This window comes from Hoplias malabaricus, chromosome 12 (assembly GCF_029633855.1).
Source record: "Hoplias malabaricus isolate fHopMal1 chromosome 12, fHopMal1.hap1, whole genome shotgun sequence".
Classification (NCBI taxonomy): Eukaryota; Metazoa; Chordata; class Actinopteri; order Characiformes; family Erythrinidae; genus Hoplias; species Hoplias malabaricus.
This window is the reverse complement of record NC_089811.1, coordinates 14928948-14950223: the sequence shown is the minus strand read 5'-3', so window position 1 is coordinate 14950223 and position 21276 is coordinate 14928948. Positions and strand designations below refer to the sequence as shown.

General features: G+C 37.1%; 1 protein-coding gene across 7 annotated transcripts in view; it reads left to right on the top strand.

Moving 5' to 3' along the window:
* The window catches only part of map4k4 (mitogen-activated protein kinase kinase kinase kinase 4), a 126842-nt gene that overhangs the window by 97166 nt on the left and 8400 nt on the right, over window positions 1-21276 (top strand). For 6 of the 7 annotated variants that reach the window (XM_066686011.1, XM_066686010.1, XM_066686008.1 and 3 more), the window contains 9 exons: window positions 3763-4011; window positions 6205-6234; window positions 7827-7938; window positions 10329-10496; window positions 11656-11799; window positions 17606-17740; window positions 18856-18956; window positions 19551-19700; window positions 20872-21031. In XM_066686011.1, coding sequence (XP_066542108.1) covers window positions 3763-4011; window positions 6205-6234; window positions 7827-7938; window positions 10329-10496; window positions 11656-11799; window positions 17606-17740; window positions 18856-18956; window positions 19551-19700; window positions 20872-21031 — 1249 coding nt within the window. The remainder of the gene's footprint in view (window positions 1-3762; window positions 4012-6204; window positions 6235-7826; window positions 7939-10328; window positions 10497-11655; window positions 11800-17605; window positions 17741-18855; window positions 18957-19550; window positions 19701-20871; window positions 21032-21276) is intronic. The other variant, XM_066686009.1, reaches the window with a different exon arrangement.

The following is a 21276-nucleotide window of genomic DNA, read 5'->3' as shown; positions in this document are numbered from 1 at the left end:
ATTCATACCCTTATGAGTATATTAAGTTGATTGTTCATTTGTTTATTTATTTTTTACATTTATATCTATTCTGTTTTACCAGTGAAGGCCACAGAGCCCAAACTGAATGTTGTTATCATAAACTAAGAAAACAAAAATATCTCTGGGTTGTACAATTTTCTTCCTACCTTAGTAATCATGCCTTAGTTTCAAATTGTTATACAAAAGTGGGGTGATGTTGCTTTGATATTGGAAACTCAGATTACCAAATTTAAGTTTAATTTATATTTTCCCACTGCTTATTCAGCAGTAATAGTAGAAATGTTTCCATTTCTACTATCCAAGGGAGGAAGTGTCAGGTTAACTTGTTGGATTTGAATCAAATGTCTGCAAGCAAGTGTTCCAGGATATTTGGATGCTTCAGGGAACTATGCCAATGGAATCTGGTCAACATACAGAAATAGCTTGACTTACAAGTTCAGTTCGTTCTGTGACCAAGCTCTATGACTGTTCTGTAACTTAATTTTCTCGTATATCAAATAAAATTTCCCCATTAAAATGAATTGAGATGCTATTAATCCGTTCCAGCCTCACCAAAAACATGTTTTTAAATAAGAAAAATGTACTTTATAAATAACAAATAATGTATAAAAAACCAATATATAATAAAATATAAAGAAGCTGATTTTATTAATTGTATTCACCGATCAGACGAATATGCTGGCGAAAGAGGTTAGGGGAGTTTTTCTTTTCGTGCTCTATCGGTTAACTTGACTTACTCGATACACACCTAATGCTTCAATGCTACAAAAAAACAGTGATACAACAGAATTGCTTCCATGGCAAGATATTCAAGTGAACCAAACGCTCGCTGGGCTACCTACAGTCATGGCCAAAAGTTTTGAGTATGGCACAAATTTTGGTTTTCGCAAATTTTGCTGCCTCAATTTTTATGGTGCCAATTTCTGTTAACTCTAGATTGTGAGTAGCGATTAGATGAATTGCAATTAACTGCAAAATCATTGCCTGTAATGAAAATTACAAAATTACTGCATTTCAGCCCTACAAAATGGCCTGCTAACTAATTTCAGTGATGATCATGTTAGCTCAGGAGAAAAGGTTAATGAGGACAAAATAGCTGATATCACTCTGTCGTGCTGATTAGAAGAGCAGATTGGTTCATTTAAAAGGGTAGTGGTGCTTTTAAATTTTCTCCTGTTAACTGTGGTTACCTGCAAGGTAACACTTGCAGTCATCATTGCGTTGCATCAAAAGGGTTTCACAGACAAGGACATTGCTGCTTGTAAGATAGTACCCCAATCATCAATTTATCTAATCTTCAAGAACTTCAAGTAGAGTGGTTCAATTGCAGTTAAGAAGACTTCAGGGCACCCAAGAAAGTCAAGCAAGCGTCAGGACTCCTAAAGTGTCAAGTCTCCTAAAAAGGATGCAGCTACGAGATCATAAAAAATTTGGGTTCATGGCCAGGAAACTCCCCTGATCTCAATCCCATATGGTGGCGCAGCATGTAGTGTCGCAGTCACACAGCTCCAGGGGCCTGGAGGTTGTGGGTTCAATTCCCGCTCCAGGTGACAGTCTGTGAGGAGTTGGTGTGTTCTCCTCGTGTCCGCGTGGGTTTCCTCCCACAGTCCAAAAACACACGTTGGTAGGTGGATTGGCGACTCAAAAAAGTGTCCATAGGTGTGAGTGAATGTGTGTGTGTGTCTGTGTTGCCCTGTGAAGGACTGGCGCCCCTCCAGGGTGTATTCCCGCCTTGCGCTGAAGATAAAAATGTTTCTTTGGACCGTTCTCAAAGTATTTAAAATTTACCAACTCATGAGGAAATAATAAAAAGGTCCAAAATACACCCTCCCTCTTCGGGGGAGGCGTGTCCGTTACGAGAGAGTCGCAGACACCAGTCGAGTGAAGTTCAAAGCAAATCAAAGTATTTATTTACCAAAATACTGGATCCAGGAGAACTTACACATTGAGAACAGTCTAATACCCCTCCCAAGTGAAAATTCTGAAGCTCACATGATCTGACTCCAACAGTTATACCCCAGATGACGTATATCCTGGTGGTGAGGCGTTTTCTGGCTGATTAGCGTATATTAATATGCATAATTTCACATGTTAGTACTCAGCTCTTCACGTGCAATATTCAGGTGCCTGTTGTGACCCTGAAGACATTCTTTATCTGGCCAGGCTGATAATGGGCCTCTCTTCTCAGCACTTTTTCCCAAGAGACTAAAATTTAGGGAGTCAGAAATACACTTCAAGGCCACAATCAAAAGCTACAGATCAGCGCCTCCGTGCCCAGCACTATAATGTCAGTGTGTTACAATTCTGGAGTGCACATCTGTTCAAGGTTAGACGTTAAGAATTAAAAATGTGTAAATATCAAGTTATCATGCCATATAGTGAAGTTAGCTTATAATATGTCTTTAAGAGTAATTATCATATGAGTTAGTAGTGCAGAATCAAGCAAAAATGTTTAACTACATGTGTAAGTAATTCATAATGTAAATGCTGGTTAGTCATTCATATAAATGCATATAGGGTACAGGATTTCACACAATTATAAATGCTTAATTTTAACTAATCATTTAAGGATATTTGTCCACTAACACAAAGTAATAAAATTATTTTTCGCAACAGCGCCCAATGATTCCAGGTAGGCTCTGGACCCACCGCGACCCTGAACTGGATAAGCGCTTACAGATAATGAATGAATATATACACACACACACACACACACACACATGAATATTAAATTAATATTTATAAATCTTGAAGCTTAAGCAATAGGTCAAAAACTATCTAATATGGCTGCTTCGTTATAGTAGCCTTCGGTAAAGCTTGGTACAGTTGAGTTAAAACATAATTCCATTTGACCAGCTACAATGCATAACACCGTTCGGCTACCAACCTGTAACTGCTTATAAACAATAGCAGCGCTTCTGGCTGTAAATACCAGAGAAATTTTTGTAGCACATAAAATATATGAGCAGGCTTAAGGCTGAATCATAGTTAATGCGGACACGGCATGTGCGCAGGACTGTCTGCATTGCTCCATGTTCTAGTGTCAGTGATCCTGGCCCCCCGAACTTCTATGTTCAAGCAGGGAGTGGTGGTGTAGCACTGCTGCTTTGCCAGTATAGTAGGAAATAAGGAAAGCCCCAGTATAAAGACACATGGATCAAACAGACTGTACACTGTTCATAATATAGTAAAAACTATAAACTAATAATAATAAACATTTGAGTTTGTCAAATGTGTATATGAACTCATAAAACAATAAAGATGTTTCCAATAATGGCATCCTTGTCACTAAGTCACTAACTATCACTAAGATTTGCTCTGTCTGATTCATTCTAAGAGAAACAGATTCTCCTTGGTCCTCACCCCATTTTCCAACATCCTGAAACACATTTTCTGGCCAGTGTGTTAATTTATTTTTCCTTTGGTACGTGCCCTCACAGATGGCGTGCTATGCCTTTTTGCATCTAATAACATGATTGTGGCTGCGCACCCCTTGGAGTATTCATGTCTGCCTTAACTATGAACCAGCCTTGATAGATTATCTGTTTTCCATGCATAGTGTGACACTGTAGTTATTAAAAGTAAAACCCCTTTTTCTGCAAGTCAAGGAGAAGCCGACGAGACTGGGCCCTTTAGAAAAATATTCTGTGAACTGCTGGTTTAGAGAAAGATTCTGATATTTCGTCAGCCTGTTCTCACTACTCAGACCACCATGGACAATATGCCTCTTCTCAATTCCAGAGCTCAGGAGATGTTAAAAAAAGGCTGGTGCCGGGGTCAGGTTGTGGCGCCCCTGCCAGTGCAAGTCTACAAGGGATCCAGGACCGGAATGGTTTTTCGGGCCGAATTCACCTCCTGCCTGACCTGCTTCAGCAGAGTCAACCCTCGCCCCCTTCCTCCTGCCCCTCAACCCCCTCCTCATCCTCATGCCACAGCAGCCCTGCCTTGTCCCCCCTCACCCCCCTGGACAGGTCACCCTGCCCCATGGAGGTATGTCTTGGTACAGCCCACGGTCCCCCTTTTGGCCCTTCTAGCAGGAGGCCAAGTAGCAACATAGAAAGCACCTTCTGAAAAAAAAAATCCCCTCGGAATAACCATGGGTGGCATAGAATAAAACACTGGGTGCATTCCAATTGTGTACATAGCAATAATGTGAACTTGTTTTTGAGTATTTAATATCTACTGCAGTTAAGTGTCAAAATTGAGCTAACTCAAAAACCCACAATGTAAACATAGTCAATGGATGCTATTGTCCCCAAAATACAATATGTAACAAGGGAGGAGTTACTCATATCTGGTAAAATAAGAAAAAATCCAGGCCAAAATGGCTCAAAGTAGTACAAAATCAGGTACAGATAAAAAATCATGTTTAGATGCTTGGCACCTAATGGAACATGCTTTGAACTCACATTCTTACATAAGTCACACGGTTAGGGATTATTCCACAAAAGGAAATTTTCTCACTCACATTTAGTGACAGTGGGCACTGTTGTTTTTCACTTCAGTGACACTTTGTGCCTTTGATATATTTTTTATTTCTAAGTAGGGCTGGGCAATTAATCAAAACCTACATTCAGAATTTCTAATAGACATAAAATTGTCTATATTGATTATTCTTATTCTGCTATGTCCCATTGTGTGTTCATGTACTGTCTCTTTAAAATCACACTCCCAAGCTGTAGTCACGTGATTCTGCCCCTGTCTGCCACATGGAAGCAAATGCTGAGGCAGACCAAGCAATTCAAGCAGCTTGTACCAAAGAAAAACACAGCGTCTTTGGTTGGGCATGCTGTGTTTTGACAATAATTAAGACGACACTGAACAAAAAGTCAAATGTAAATGCTGAGAACAAACAGGTTCAGCGACCAAAGCACAATCACACACCAAACATAAATAGTTATTTAAAAAACAAGAGAGGAACAAGTTTCCAGCAACATCCCAGCTTTAATACTGGAACATATTTACAGTACAAGCCTTGTCACTGAACTATGTGGGTCAAAACACAAAAACTAAATTCATTAATTAAAACAAAGTTCATTAATTGCCATCGTGGTAAAATATACAATTAATCATGATATTGATTTGTGCTTATATTGCCCAGCACTATTTCTAAGTAAATCTCAAGGTAAACATCAGAGTAACAGCATGCAATTAATTATGTGTCATGTTTTATTACTTTCTATTAGAATTATATTATTTTCTATTAGAATTATATTATATTATTATTCAATAATCAATTTTACTTTTTATTCTGTCCAGCTTTTTTTTGTGAATATGAATTCTATTAATAGGTGCCCCCACAATGTTCATGTAAAAAAAAAAAAAACTGTTTTTTAGGTCCTAGCAACATTATAAAAACCCCAGCATTAATACTTGAGCATACTTACAGTACAAGCCTTGTCAGTGAACAATAAGTGTACAAACAAAAACCAAAATAATTGTTCATTAATAGTAATCAATGGTAAAATAATTAAATATTCAGTTAATCATGATATTGATTTGTGGTCATTGCCCAGCATTAGTATCATTATTATTATTATTATTATTATTATTATTATTATTATTATTATTTAGTATACTAACCTAAATATCCATAATATAAGATTGTACAAAATGTAAATAGTGTATTAGTGTGTTGTACATTGTTGGGATGCACCCACTATTTCCCTCTTTAGTTGTTGTTAGGGCCTGACCGATCATATAATTTTGGCCTTTAATACCAGCAGATACTGAAGAATTCCACCAATTAAAAAAATAAATAAATAAATAAATAAAACCTTGCGTTATAATTTTGATAGGCTTTAAAGACACACTCAGTGGTGAAGTGCAAGAGTGCCAGAATTGTTCACACTGGTGGGGAAACAAACATCAGAATTGTTTACTGTCTTTAGTTATCTTGCAAAAGCCTCTTAGGAATGTCATACATGGGTAGTTATTGAATAAGCGTATTGCCCCAGTGTTTAAGAGGGCAAAATGTAAAATATTTGAAATAGCAAATAAAATGGTAATAGTTTTTTAAACAGTACAACCCTTGTTTTCTATCTATCATTGCCACTGTTAAATAAAAATGAAATAAAATTAAATGAATAAAGAAATAATAATGAAGTAATAATTGGTCAGGCCCTATGTTTAACTTTTTTCTTATTCTCTGTCCCCCTTTCCTTGCTGTAATACTCTGTCTAGTCTTCCCTGTGGGAAAGGGTATTGATGGTGGTGAGTCTGGATGTTCATATTCAAACCTAACCATATGGCTGCTAACACCATTCTTCCAAGAGTGGAAATAAATAAATAACAGTGCCCCCTAGTGCTTAGGATTCGTACGCTGCCTAATAACTGTTACTCACTCATTAATGTTTGTTTAATTCAAGGCACATAAATGACAGACTTGGCCTTGAGAACCTTTAAGAAATTATCTCAACATACGTTTTGTTTCCTATAATTTTCTTAAACTTCGCAAACATCATTTCCCCATTATGTTTTTCCTTTTATGTCTTTCAACCACCATCAACAACACCAAATTTGTCACCCCCTATTTTGATATTATTTGTGTGTATTTGTTGTTTTTCTGCCTTTTTTTGTGTACTCACTAAATCAAATCAGTAGTACTTACTATTACTAGAGTTGAACTAATATTGTTGCATAGTTTATAGTAATTTTCGCTGTTTAGGCATGACAAACACCAAACATACCCAGATGCTTGTAATTATTTTTGTATACTGCAGCTCTCCAATATGCTAACCTAATGCTTTTCCAGCTGGAGACCCCTGTGAAATTATCAGGGGCCTGCCATAAAAGGTATAATTTTAAGGCTAAGTGATAACATTTTTGTAGCTATTGTCAACTTACTACCTAAAGTACATTGCACTTGTTTTTGTTATTGCTATTTATAACAGCTAATGTTAACTAATGATGTAGTGAGAGTTAACATGTTAAAACAATAATAATGGCGCTACTTCTATAATGGCGTCACCTCTTTTGACTTTTCGAACCATTCAGTTCAAGCGATTGGTTTCATATTCAGATTTGGTTATAAATATATGCACAGAGGTGCCAGAATATAACTGCTGCACAACTTAATTAAGCTAATAAATCTAACTTCAGTTTTTTGGGGAATATAAGTGGTTCATTCTATAAGACTAAAACACTGTTCTATTTATGGAACATGAATTATTGATAAACAAACATTGACAGAAACACAGTGAAATGCATAATGATTAGAATCCTTACTTATTATCAATCGATATTAAAATACAGTATTGAAGAGCTTCAAACATTAATACAACTCGCACATTTTGGAGCAAGCACCCACCCTCCATGAAATCACATGGGTCTTCTGTTGGAACAGCAAGAAACTGGCCTGTCACTGGTGATCTGCAATATATAATATAATATATTTGATTATCATTAAAATAAGCTTTGTACATATTTGTTTTACCCGGGCATACAGTTATTTAGTTTTGTTTAAATTGCTGGATGTAATACTTATGTATTATAAGTGTTGGGGCATTCCTTAAAGAATTCATAAAATATTTATATACTGGGTGAAAAAAAATAGACACACTTATTTGGTGTTGTCACCAGTTACATAAGCTTGCCATGGTATGATGTTCTAGGCACATTGTGAATATAATCAGCATTTTTGACACTATTTCAGCAATATAATTCTTCCTGCTTGGTTGCATTTAGTGATTTGATGACAACAGATCTGATGTGAATTGTTCATTTTATTTACTTTTTTCCATTTTATGTCAACTGGAAATTAGCTTTTTATGTCCATCAATTTTTTATTCCTTACCCACTTACAGTCTCAGTCCACCACAATGCAGAAGCACAAGTCCTCTTCTTCCTTTACTCCTTTCATCGATCCACGCCTCCTTCAGATCTCTCCATCTACTGGTAACGCCCTTAACAATGTTGGTAAGTTAACTTCGCGCTCCCACATTGACTCGCTTTTTACTGAAATAGTATTTGACCAAATGTAGTTATTTATAACCAATTTATACATAAAGCTTTACAGACTAGTTTAGCAAAAACATTTTCACCATATCCCAGATGTAGTCATTGCAGTCATGTATGAGGCAACATGGGTTTGTTTTTTAACCATTTTTTTGGGGCTGGGATAATCAACTGCATTTAAGGAAGGATTGTGTGAACTTTATATTTTACTGCTGAGTGCCTATAAAAAGCACCATGAGCTTAAAATGCTGACACTATTTTGTCTTGAGCTCACAGTGGGTAAATTGTCCATGTATCTGAGGGGAAATGGACGGTTTTTTTTCTTCCTAAAAATAATTTTTAAAAAAATAGTCAAAATCAAGATTGTATCAAAAACAGTACTGATCAATACTTTAAAAGCGTTATTTGAATGAATAACACTGTATTTACAAGATCACTAAGGAATATATACAACCTGACTAGACTAAACAGATAGAAAGCTATCTGCTTCCTCCCCTTCCTCCACAGATGTGAAGCTCGACCAGGTTGCCAGTTTGAGAAAAACTGAACAAACTAGCAAGAGACGAGTTTATGAACTTTAATGGGTCGTTTTGAGTCTTATTTGTGTTATTCTTCATCATTTTATTGAATACTCATTTAATCAGCTATGTTAAGGTAAAGCTAGTGCTACGTTTTATAAACAAAACTCATTGTGAAACACTACTCGTTTCCCATTTTATCTATTTAAAATACACGACCAAGTGTACATCATGTCACTAAAACGTCTAGTGATACCTTCTAAGGAAACGCTTATATTTGCTGTGTACTACCAAGCTTGATTTCTCTGTTCCACCTTAAATAGATGAATATGCACGGCTTTTCAAATTCTTACTCTTTAATTTGTTTTAAAAACACACCATGGAAAAATACACATGAATCTGCATCAGCTTCTTTAAAACAAACAAACAATGGTAATTACATTTTTCAATCATGTTCTTATTCACCTTCTTTGTATAAAACACACAAAATACAGACCTAACACCTTTCAAACATTGCTATGCCTCACTTTCATTATATAAAACACACAGCCTATGATGTTTACTCCTTTTAATCTATAGATAGGAATCTTTACTTCTATATTTTTTCAGAAATGACTTGCTGTTACCGGTTCAGGAGAAAATCAGCCAGCTCTGGCTCTGTTCTTTAGTGTTGCTTCTAAACTGCCTTCAACTTTCAAACACAAGGCCAATACTTCCTCTCATTTTACTCCGTTTCTGGTCATGGAGAGTTTTAGAAGGGCAATGTGGTTTACTGGGTCCGGTAAAATATAACATTAACTCTGTTCACTTGGCCATTTTATGGCTGTAATACACTGTTTGTATGCCTGGTAATGCTGTGGGTTTGGACTGTAAAATGACTGGACAGAGGGTAGGATCATAGGCAGGACCTTGGAGGGCGGGATCACAGGCAGGACCTCGGAGGGCAAGATCACAGGAGCTCCACTCTGGACTGGGCACTTCTCAAAGAGAATATAGTGCTTCAGCAATGGTATGAGAGGCAGCAGTGTTTTAGATTTGACTGTTTCCTTAATCTATGATCACACACCCTGAACAATTTATGACTCACTACAGTAAATACCTTACAGATTGCTCCTTTAAAGGTACACTATGTAATATATTTACCTTAATATTACAGCTTCACATTCATTGCTATTTTGGGCTCAGCAATGCTGAAACTGCACTGTGTCATTTTTGGAGGAGGGTTGGAAACCACACCTGCCCATTTATTTCAATACAGTGCTGTAAAAATTAGTTTCACTAGGGGGAGCCCCAGGACCAAAATACCCAAATCCTACCTAGTGTTCCTTTAAGCTGAAAAGAAGTTAAATCTGTAATGTAAAACTGAGTTGATTTTAAGTTTCATCAATGTTGAAAAAAAGTTAAATAATAATAACAAAAATAATAATAAAGATCTGTGGATAAAATTCTGTCACCACGCATTTCCACATGCAAATCCTGGTATTGTGAAGATACTTTTTTGGAATATTGACATCCTGTATTTTCATATGACTCTGTAATATCCCTGAAGTAATTTTTTTTTTTTTTGGAAGTGGCTGTGACAGAAGTAAAAGAAAAGTTTCGCAAAGAAATTAAATCCTGTCAAATGAACCAAAATTATATTATGTTAATTAAAATTTACATTAACCTCTACCCTTTATAATTATGATTCAACAGTACTAAGAAATAGTGGTGTAAGTGTTAAAACCTGACATATGTCAGCATAAGATCAGTACAGTGCTATCAGTGTCATCCAGAGATCTACCATTTTAAACTCCAGTCATTCACCCTTAACTCTGCTTTTTGACTCCTCAGGTTACGCAAATGATGCAAGGCTGCAGGAAGCCCTGAGGCAAGATGCGTCTCGTAAGGGCTCTGTGGTCAACGTCAACCCTGTTAACACAAGGCCGCAAAGTGACACACCTGAGATCCGCAAGTACAAGAAGAGATTCAACTCTGAAATCCTGTGTGCTGCTCTCTGGGGTGAGTAATATTCAATATTTTACCTGTGCCAAAGTAGCAAACAAAACACTATGCCCTGGTTCTAAGCATAAACTGCTGACTTGTTTTTTGGTCATTAAGACAAAAAAAGGTAACTTCCTCCAGATTGGCCATGTCTGTACTTTTCTCCTTCATCACAGACTTATTAGATTATATATAAAACAATAAAAAAAAGTTAGCAATTGGTGCCTGCAACATCCTTGTAAAAAGAGATGGATTGCAGGCAGGCCATTCAAGCACAAGCACTCTGTGTCAACAAAGCCACACTGTTTTAACTCATGCAGAATGGGGCCATAGAAAGACATGGAGTTCCTAGGTAAAGGATGCAATCTTAAAGACAGCATATATCTCTTCAAAATACCAGTATAAGCCGTCCACATCTTTAGGCCCAAAGAACTCACTGGCATTTCTGCACAAATTAATATTTGACCTCCTCTTTCCTTTATACAGTTCCAGGTTGTATTTCTTGATGGAGGAGGGGACTGTGTTAAGCGACAGTGTTTTTCCAAAGTACTTCAGATCTCATGTGGCTATATTATTCACTTGTCACACACATTCAGCAGTGAATTTGACCTTTGGCTGTTATGCACACTTTCCGTAATTCCCTGTCTTTTCATGATATTATGAACTGTCGATGGTGAAAGGACCTACATTTTATGCAGTCATGCTCTGAGAAACATTCCTTTGGAACTGACTGAAAATCTTTGCTTGCAAAGAACAAGCCTTTGGTGAATGTGCCTCTTATACCATGTATATAGTCCTCTTTGAATTGTAATGCTTCAAAAGTGTGGAAAGTTTGTTTATATTTCCCAAAAATAAATTAATTTGGTTGCTGAAGACATTGGAAAACATTTTTTTGCTTTTGTCAGTAAAAAAAATACTTTTCAACAAATAAATAAATGACAAATATTTTTTTTTCTTATTGCATTTTACAAAATCTCCAAATTTTTCTTGAAATGGGATATGTATATTTCTGAATATTTTTTATATTTATTCATTTATTTTTTCATTAGCAAACCACTATATTTTAGTCCTGTAGTGTATTTTAGCAGCACTCTATTCTAGTAAAATAATCTGATATACCATTTACATAACATTCTTTTAAATTTACATGTTTGATTATGTGTTCTTTCCCTCACAGGTGTGAATCTTTTGGTTGGGACAGAGAGTGGTCTAATGTTACTTGACCGTAGTGGTCAGGGGAAGGTGTATCCCCTCATCAACCGCAGACGCTTTCAGCAAATGGATGTTCTGGAAGGCTTAAATGTACTGGTGACCATATCAGGTACTGCTCATTGCTGTCCTCTTCTGGCTTTTTATTTATTCCAATAATAACTTCAAAGAAAAATATTTCTACAAACTCCTGTAAATGAGTTCATTACTTATGCATCACACTCTTGACAGATGAACATCTTCAGATTATCATAGTATTTATTTAGTTAGTTTAAGTAACGTTACTTATGAATTCATGTGAAAGTACAGATTTTATTGTTGCACTTTCTTCTTGTTCTAAATTTATCACCAATTTATATAGTTCTTTTCAAGAAACTTTTTTGAAGATCTGAGCAACTTCAAATGCCACAAAATCCTAAGCAAAGTCAGCTTACGCTTGCCCATTTTTCCTTGTCCCAAAACATCCACTTTATTAACTGACTGATCACTTACTGCTTTCTTTATCCCACATTAAAACAAGATAAGCAATACTGTTTACTTCACATGTCAGTGAAGAGGTTGATCAGTGTCTTATAGTTACATAATAGCTTGTGTGTTTATTTATTCTTTAGCCTATTTGGGTGAGTGGATATTTTTGCATGCCCCTTATGCTGGAACTGTAGTTATATTTTATATTAAATTCATCCTGGCAAAGTGAATGTATAATAATGTTACACTTTCAAACATTACCTTATATTACATTACAATCCAAAAAGTAGAGTATAAAATCTAGCGTTTTTTTGCAGTAATATACAAAGCCTATTTCCAAAATCTGAGACACTGTGCAAAATGTAAATAAAAACAGAATGCAGTGATGTGTACATAATTTAAACCCTGTATTTAATTGAAAACTATACAAAGATAATATTTCTAATGTTGAATATGAAATTTTATTTTTTTTTAAATATCTGTCCATTTTGAATTTGATGCCAACTACAAAATAAAATATCATTTGAATTTCAACACTGGAAATATTGTTGTTTTTATAGAGTTTTCATTTAAACACAGGGTTTAAATGATTTGCGTATCAATACATTCTTTTTATTTTCATTTTCACAGTTTTGTCACAAATGAACTTTGTGGTTATCACAGTAATTTCCTAAGGAAAATTCTTGAGGCTACTGGAATATCCCAGGCTTTATTACAATATGATATTTTGGTATAAACATAACAGGTATCTGTCAGTCTCTTGTTTGGATTCTAAATCTTCAAAATAACATTTTGGCCTGTTTTAGCATTTCGAGTATATGTGACCTGTGAATATTTACACAGTAGTTTAATAATACTGGGAATAATAATTGTACATCTTGAGTTTTGTGAGATTTATATTAAATAACAATCTGAGAATTTATTTTATTGAAGCCTACATTCTATGAAGTTCAGCAGTCATATTCATTAGTGAGTGGAGTGAATAATATGGTGCATTATAACATTATTTTCACTACTTATTATTTCAGTGAACATTTCAGACATTCTTAATGATTAGTGGATATGGTAACATTATTTTTATGTAGCCTAAAACATGTAGCCTAAAAAAACATTATTGGTTTCTCTTGGCAGCATGTGCTGTTTTCAAGCCTCTGTTTGAATGGCAATGTAATTATAGATAAACTTCGTTTCTCTTCTTGTTCTTCATCATCCGTCACCTACTGGTCAAGTTTTGCTCTAATAAGGAAGGGTCACTAAATATATTGTAATAGTCAAAGGAAATTGAGCAAAGCGTGTGTTCCATTCTGTAGGTCATGTGATGTTCATTAGAAACACAGAAATGTTCCATGGCATAAGAGTCCAGCCACAAAGAACATATTTGATATTTAAAGCCCTGGTTAACAGCCGTCACACCATTTCATAACTACTTCTCCAATACGTTAAGGAAGGGCTTGATACAAGTCATAATTACAAAATTTTTGCTTTTCTTTTATAGAAAATAAAGTTACCTTAAAATTAACTCAAACTTTTGCTATTTGTATAATTTTGGAATATATTTTCCTAGATTATTTTAAATTGATTTTTTTCTGAATTTTTATTATTATTATTATTATGTATTTTATGGCTACTACTGGACAGTTATCTCTGGCAATTTTTTTAAATATTTATTTTATTTGGGATTCATATTTTTATTGATGGACTAGTTGAAATCAGAGTTTTCTTGCCATAGTCACCGTTCAGCATGATTGCAAAAAATCTTTTCTTGTTGGTATTTTAGGAGGAGTAGTAGTAGAAGTAAAACATGGGAGATAATAGTATTGAGTGTATTACCTTAGATTTCTTTTTTTAGATGTTTAGATTTTTGTGCTTATCTGAGTGGATCGTTCTTTATGCACAGTTAATGAAGTATAGAGGGTCTTCTTATCATTCTTATCATTCTTTTCTGTCATCTTCCTGAATGTTTCATTATTTAAAAAATGGCCTGGCTTAAAAAATTTGTGTATGTGTTTATATGAATTGACCCTAGCAGAAATGTTGTGTTAAAGCCCAACACCAGTGTCCTTTGAGCCCTGCTTCCTTTCTATTCTCCATGCTCCTTTAAGATTCTGAATTAAATAATTTACACAGAGATAAGCTGGAGGACATTACTCTTAACAACTGGCAAAAACACCAATAAAAGTAACAGATATTACTGGCATTGCTCTTACTTACTTACTTATTGACTGATTGATTGCCCAGTGGGGCAAACCACAAATCTAGCAGTGGCAGTACCTCAGCCACCTCAGCCCCAGTGATAGACGAGCCCTCCCCAGGATCCCCAAACTCTACTTCCTCTGTGGAAGATGTGCTGGTGGGATTGAGAAGATCCTCGAGTACTCTCCAGCACCCCCTCTAGTGTCCCCAAGAAGGCATGGTACTCTGAACTGCTGTTCGGTGCATAAGCAAAAACAACCGTCAGAGCTCTTTCCCCAACCCGAAGGTGCAGGGAAATTACCCTCTCATGTACTGGGGTAAACCCCAATGTACAGGCGCTAAGCAGGGGGACTATGAGTAAGCCCACTCCTGCCTTACGCCTCTCACCCTCGGCAACTCCAGAGTGAAAGAGCATCTAGCCCCTCTCAAGGAGATTGGTTCCAGAGCTCATACTGTGTGTCGAGATGAGCCCAACTATATCTAGCCGGTACCTCTCAACCTCGCGCACCAGCTCAGGCTCTTTTCCCACCAGAGAGGTTACGTTCCATGTTCCAAAAGCCAGTTTCAGTAACCGAGGATCAGATCGCCAGGGCCCCCGACCCCGGCTGCCACCCGATCCACAATGCACCAGACCCGGATTACTACCTCTCACACAGGTGGTGAGCCCATGGGAGAGTGGACCCATGTTGCTCCTTTGGGTTGAGCCCGGCCGGACCCCATGTGTGAAATTCCGACCACCAGGCGTTCGCCAAGGAGCCCCTCCCCCAGGCCTGGCTCCAGGGTGAGGCCCCGGTAACCCTACTCCGGGCAAAGGAAGTGTCTCTGTTGTTATTCTCTTCATCTTGGTCTTTATGGATCACTCTTTGTCTGGCCCATCACCTAGGACCAATTTTCCTTGGGAGACCCTACCAGGGGCTATTGCCCTCAACAACACATCTCCTAGGCTCACACAGGCACGTAAACCCCTCCACCACGTTAAGGTGGTGATCCAGGGAGGGCTGTACAAATCATCACAGTAAAGGTCTTTTCACACAGAGTGCAATGTTTTCACACACAAAAAACAGATTAATTTAACGCAGTGGAATCTTCATATTGCGTCAGGTACCTTTTTGTCTCAGCGCTCTGAAAACAGGGGAAGATGCTGGAAGAGGAAGAATAAATGGATTTATTGAGTAGGAAGAATGATGAATTTATCATTTTACTTTAAAGACTGCAAGAAAATTACACACAGAATACCCCCCAGTCTCCTGAAAAAAACGTTCAGCAGTTTTTCTAAAGGTTACTGGCGAGATTAAGGCTCTGCTAGTTGCTCCTCTTATTTTAAAAGTTTATATTTTCTTTAACCTCTGAATTTTAGTTCTCAGTGTGTGGGTTATTTTTTAAGCCTTTCTGTTCTGCTACGAACAAGTCAAGCTGTTCAGCCACTGTCTTTCTTCTCATATGTTTGGTCTGTAACCGTGACAATGGCGCTCTGATTGGTCAGCCTGACGCATCCGTAAAGGGTACATATTATACCTCTATTTTAAAGTTAGAATAGGTGAATGGACTATACAAAACATGTTTATGAAGTTCTTTGCACAAGATCTCACCAGCTCTATTCTTGCCCCTTTCAGTCCCTTTCAGAATGAGTCGTTTAAGGGCTCTGTCACTTTTATGCAAATAAGCTGTTGCTGATCATGCCTCACCCATCCCATGTTTACACTGAGTGTTTACCACACTTGAAAATGACAGAAAACAGAGGCACTATCCAACCCTATATGTTCAACCCTGAGTCGGACCCAGAGTAAGAAGAAGAGGAGCCACCTGTACACAACGCCAGTCCAGACTTTCCTGGGGCCCTAAGCAATATTTTGAACTCTGAGCCTAATTTTTTTTAACCTCCACTAGTACTCTCACTCCTTTTTTGGCTTAAGAATAAAGAACCAGCCATATACCTAACAAAATGTGGTGTAATCAATCAATATTTATTTCTTCACCTTAAATGATGCATGATTTGTCCAGGTGCCTGTAACTGCTTCACTGTTTAAGGTGTTTAACAAAATTTTCAAACATGCCTGCGTTAGTGTGATGGTATGAATATAGCGGCAGCATTTAAGGTGGAACTGAAATTTAGAAGAACTCAACTTAGCACTTTTTAATAACAGCGTCATTTTTTAGATGGTATGAAATAGTAAGCAACATTTAGACTGTACTGGTGTGTTTGGGGAAGTTTAAACAAATACTAAACAGTATAAAACCATCAGTATATATTAACTTTTCACTTTTCAGCTTCAAAGTTTGGTTCATGACACTATGGCACTGTGAGGGTTTTAAGGTCGTGGAGAGCAGCTGCGCAGTGCACGCCACCTCTAAATAAATTCCTGTGGCTATGTACGTAGACTATTATTTATTAACAATCCAACCTCGAGAAGAGCAGTCACAAGATTACCTCACTGCTCTTCCCACAGCTCAGTCTCGTGGAGTTGTTTTTTTTCCTCTTTTCATTTTCTGAAGTATAGTTTCTCTTCTGATTATACATAAACTCTCCCTAACTTGAGACAAGGGTGCCTTTGTTAATGTGCAGGGCCCTATGCAACATGTGTACTGAGCATATTGGGCGTTCTGGCTCTGCCTGCACAAACACCTTTCACAAATGTCAGGGTGGTTCTGTGTAAATTTTCCTAGATCATACAGAAGCAGTTTAAAGTGCTTTACAGAAAAAAAGTTAAATTAAAAGCCAGAATAAAATCATAAACGTCCAATAAAACATTTACATAAGAGTAAATTAATTAAATGATTAAAACAATTTAAAATGATACAATAAAAAAAAAGAAATAAAATACAATTACAGAAATAAAAGTGAAATAAAAGCTGTAGCTGCTCAAACAGGAATGTTTTAAGCCTTGATTTAAAAGTGTCTAAAGTTGGGGCTCTTCTAATATTCTCAGTCAGCTGGTTTCATTTAAGGGCAGCATAGTAGCTAAAAGCTGCCTCTCCGTTTTTAGTTTTGACCTGAGGCAGGACTAACTGACTAGTTCCTAAAGATCTGAGAGCTCTGCTCAGCATATGATTCCTGACACCAAAATATTTCAACTGACTCTCAGAAAAAGGATGGATGTTTTTTCTGCTAGCTAACGGCACCTGCATTGTCTAGCATTATGCTGAGTGATGTGAAAGTGGGAGAGCCATCCTATAGACCCAGAGATAGCAGAGCCTATACATCTGCTTTAGCACTGTTTTTAATTCTCTTTCTCTGTTCCTTACTTACTTTTTTGCAGGGAAAAAGAACAAGTTGCGAGTGTACTACCTGTCCTGGCTGAGGAACAAGATTCTACATAATGACCCTGAGGTAGAGAAAAAGCAGGGCTGGACCACTGTAGGGGACCTGGAAGGATGTGTCCATTACAAAGTCGGTATGTTTCCTGGGGAATCAATTAAATGATGTTGACTGCATGATACAACCATAAATTTTAACTTTTTTACTATTCTAGCCATTATAACCCCTCAGACATCAAAAAAAGCACTTATTACAAGAATCGGTGTCCAGTTATCAGGCACTTGCCCTTGTTCAGGAGTAAACCTGATTCTACCACTTTGTCACCAAAAAAGCTTGAGTTCCAACCGACACAATGTGTAACTCTGGCCAATATAAACACACAGCATCAAGAGAATTACCAGAATCAATGTCTAAGGCTTAAAAGTAAGCTAATCTGTTTAAAGTTAGCAGGTGCAAACCCTTGCTCACTGCTCAGAAATGATCAAAACTACTCCAAATTCATGTCTTCCTGCTTCAGCTCATTCTACTGAGTAAAGTCAAGCCAATATTAACTCTTGAACAGCCCTTTTCACTATCTCTCTCCTCCTTGCTCTCCGCCATAATGTCTGTACCGGGAAAACTGAACTACATTATTCTTGTAGCAAGGTAAACACATGTGAGCTATGTGCTGTAAAAAGTAACACATTTCTCATGAGAGATCTCTGCCCCATGGTTCTGAAGTTGCATGTCCAAGTTTTTTACAGGTGAAGGCCCGGGAGCTGTGAGTGAGGCACTATACTACAGGTCAGAGGAGCCTCACAATATTTTTGAAGCTGACATTTTTAAGCTGTAATTCCTTGAAATATCTAAATGCAAATGTGAAACATTTTTGGGTTATTTTTTTTTTTTTTTTGTAAGTTTTATTTCTTTTAACGCAAACACAGAAACACGCACACACACACACGTTCTAGTGCAGTAGGGGCCTTGAACACACCCAGAGTAGAGGAGAGTGGGAGCAGTTGGGAGTTAAGTACCTTGCACATGGGTACATCAGCTGTGAATTGAGGGAGGAGGACAGTGCTGTTCCTTCATTTGTACTGCCCTCAATTTTCCTGCTTGTAGTGGGAATGGAACCAATGACCATCTTCTCTTACCATTAGGCCCTGGCTGAGTGTAGATGGGCTCCTGGAGTATTTAGTACAGTTGTTTATGTCGTGTCACGTCAATTACATTGTACTGTCATAAGTTTCATTTGCTTTTTTTTTTTTTTAGTGAAGTATGAGAGGATCAAGTTCCTGGTTCTTGCACTGAAGAACTCAGTGGAGGTGTATGCTTGGGCTCCAAAGCCCTACCATAAGTTCATGGCTTTCAAGGTGATTGATGCTAATGACACACTAGTGTTCTTTAATAACCACACTGACTGTCTCACTTCCACAAAAGATCATTCACAAGGACCTTCAATGCTGTAATATCCATTAATTTTTTTTTTACAATTTTTTTTTTGTTATTCTTAAAGATCCTAACTTGTTTTTTTTTCAAATCTGCCAAAAATAATTATTTCAGCAATATGAACATTCTCCAGTCATAACATTATGACCACTTACTTGTTCCTACTCTCACTGCCCATTCTCTCAGTTCCACTAGCCATACAGGAGCACTGTGTACTTCTCTCTGCATACTTTATCTCCTTTTACCCCATGCTTCTGTGGTCAGGATCCGCAGGTTTGATTTGGATGGTGGATCATCCTCAACGCTGCAGTGATACTTACATGGTTGTGGTTTGTTGGGGGAGTGTTCGTTGCGCTAGTATAAGTGGATGAAGTGTAAACAGAACAGAGACTCTGAGAAGCTCAGAAACACATTTCTCAAATCAACACAAAATAAAGGGGCAAAGACATTTAAAATTTTGCATGTAATGTACTTCAATTCAATTGCACTAAGTGGCTTTTTGACCTTTTTTCTGCCAGTCATTTGGTGACCTAGTACATAAGCCCCTCCTGGTTGACTTGACTGTGGAGGAAGGACAGAGGTTAAAGGTAATCTATGGCTCCTGCTCAGGGTTCCATGCTGTGGATGTGGACTCAGGAGCTGTATACGACATCTATCTACCCACTCACGTATGTATATGTTTTTAGTCTTTCACTCTTACAAGGTTACTTGTATTATAGAGGTGGGCCAATGTAGTGTTGTGAGTCTTGCCCAAGGAGTCTTATTTGTGCAGCACAACATAGTCACCCAGACTGGGAATTGAACCCCAGTCTTTCACATGGTGTGGTAGCTCAAGTAGTGGTGTTATCCGTTGTGACACACCAACCATTTCTGGAAACTCAAGGCCCACAGTGAAACAAAAAAGCAGAAAACTTTATTATAAACCAGAATCAGGAGTCTACTAGAACAACGTGTATGGTTTAGAATTTCTTACACTTCAGGGAAATAACTGAGATACCAGCAAATAAAACAGTATTTCAGACAGTTGTAACTATGCTAAATTGTTTTCAATATAAAGTTCATTTGAGTGGTAAATGCAGCAAAGGAAATGCAAAGTGGTCAAGAAATGATTTTACTTCATTAACAAAACACATGGAACTTGTGGTGTGATATATCAAGTGTTGAGCAGTTTTAGTTTAGAATTCATATAACAAAAACATTTGTGTTGTAAAATGCAGTAAAAAAAAAGAATTCCATTTTCTTTAATATCCACCCATGCCATGGGAGATGGGCTTTTGCACCTATTGCCAATAAGCCTGGATATCCTAGTGCAGTAGAGTTTTAGGTTGCGTTTCTGACAGTGGTTTCTGAATTAATCCTGAGCACATGTAACTTTATTTATCAGTGTAGCACGACAGTAGTTCCTCTGGCCTTGCTCTACACAGACAAATTTACAGGCAGATGAGGAAAGACTAAAATTTTTTGTAGTCTTGTACTGAGAAAGGTTGATTTTGAACGGTTTGAAAATGCTCTCTTATTTAGGCTCAAAGGTGTAAGCCACAGTGCATCTTTGCCTGCAATGGTTGAACTTATTTGGATGCTCCTATTATACATTTCATGTTCAGTTGCTTATAGTGTAAGGCCTCAAAACAATGTGGTTTTATGAATATATTGCAAAATCTGGATTCAGGTGTTATTGCACTGTACAATATGTCCCATCTATTCTGGAAATGAGCTTTGTAAAAAGTGTCCTTTTATTATCATTTGATTAGCCATTAATGGTTAAATATTTTTTTTCAATGTAAACTGCCCCTTACAAAAATACTATTACATTTACTTTTTTTTTTTTTCCCTGTGTAGATCCAGACCAGTATTCAGTCCCATGCCATAATCATTCTGCCAAACACTGATGGGATAGAGCTTCTGGTGTGTTACGAAGATGAGGGAGTGTATGTCAACACTTATGGCCGTATCACAAAAGATGTGGTGCTACAATGGGGAGAGATGCCAACCTCTGTGGGTACGTAAACCTGACATTCTTAAGGAATTCTTCAAATAAAACAAAAAACAGTTCAATGTTATTTGGTATAAAAGTCCATAGAAAAATTACAAGGTTTTTCTTCTGAGTTTAAAACATTTGTTGAGACTCTCAATTGAATGAATTCAGAGTTTTGAGTGAGGGAAAACATTTCCACCAGTTGTACAAGGACTTTTATGGGGGGAGTGCAGCACAGCACTTTTTTTTTCTTCCCCTAATTTAAACTG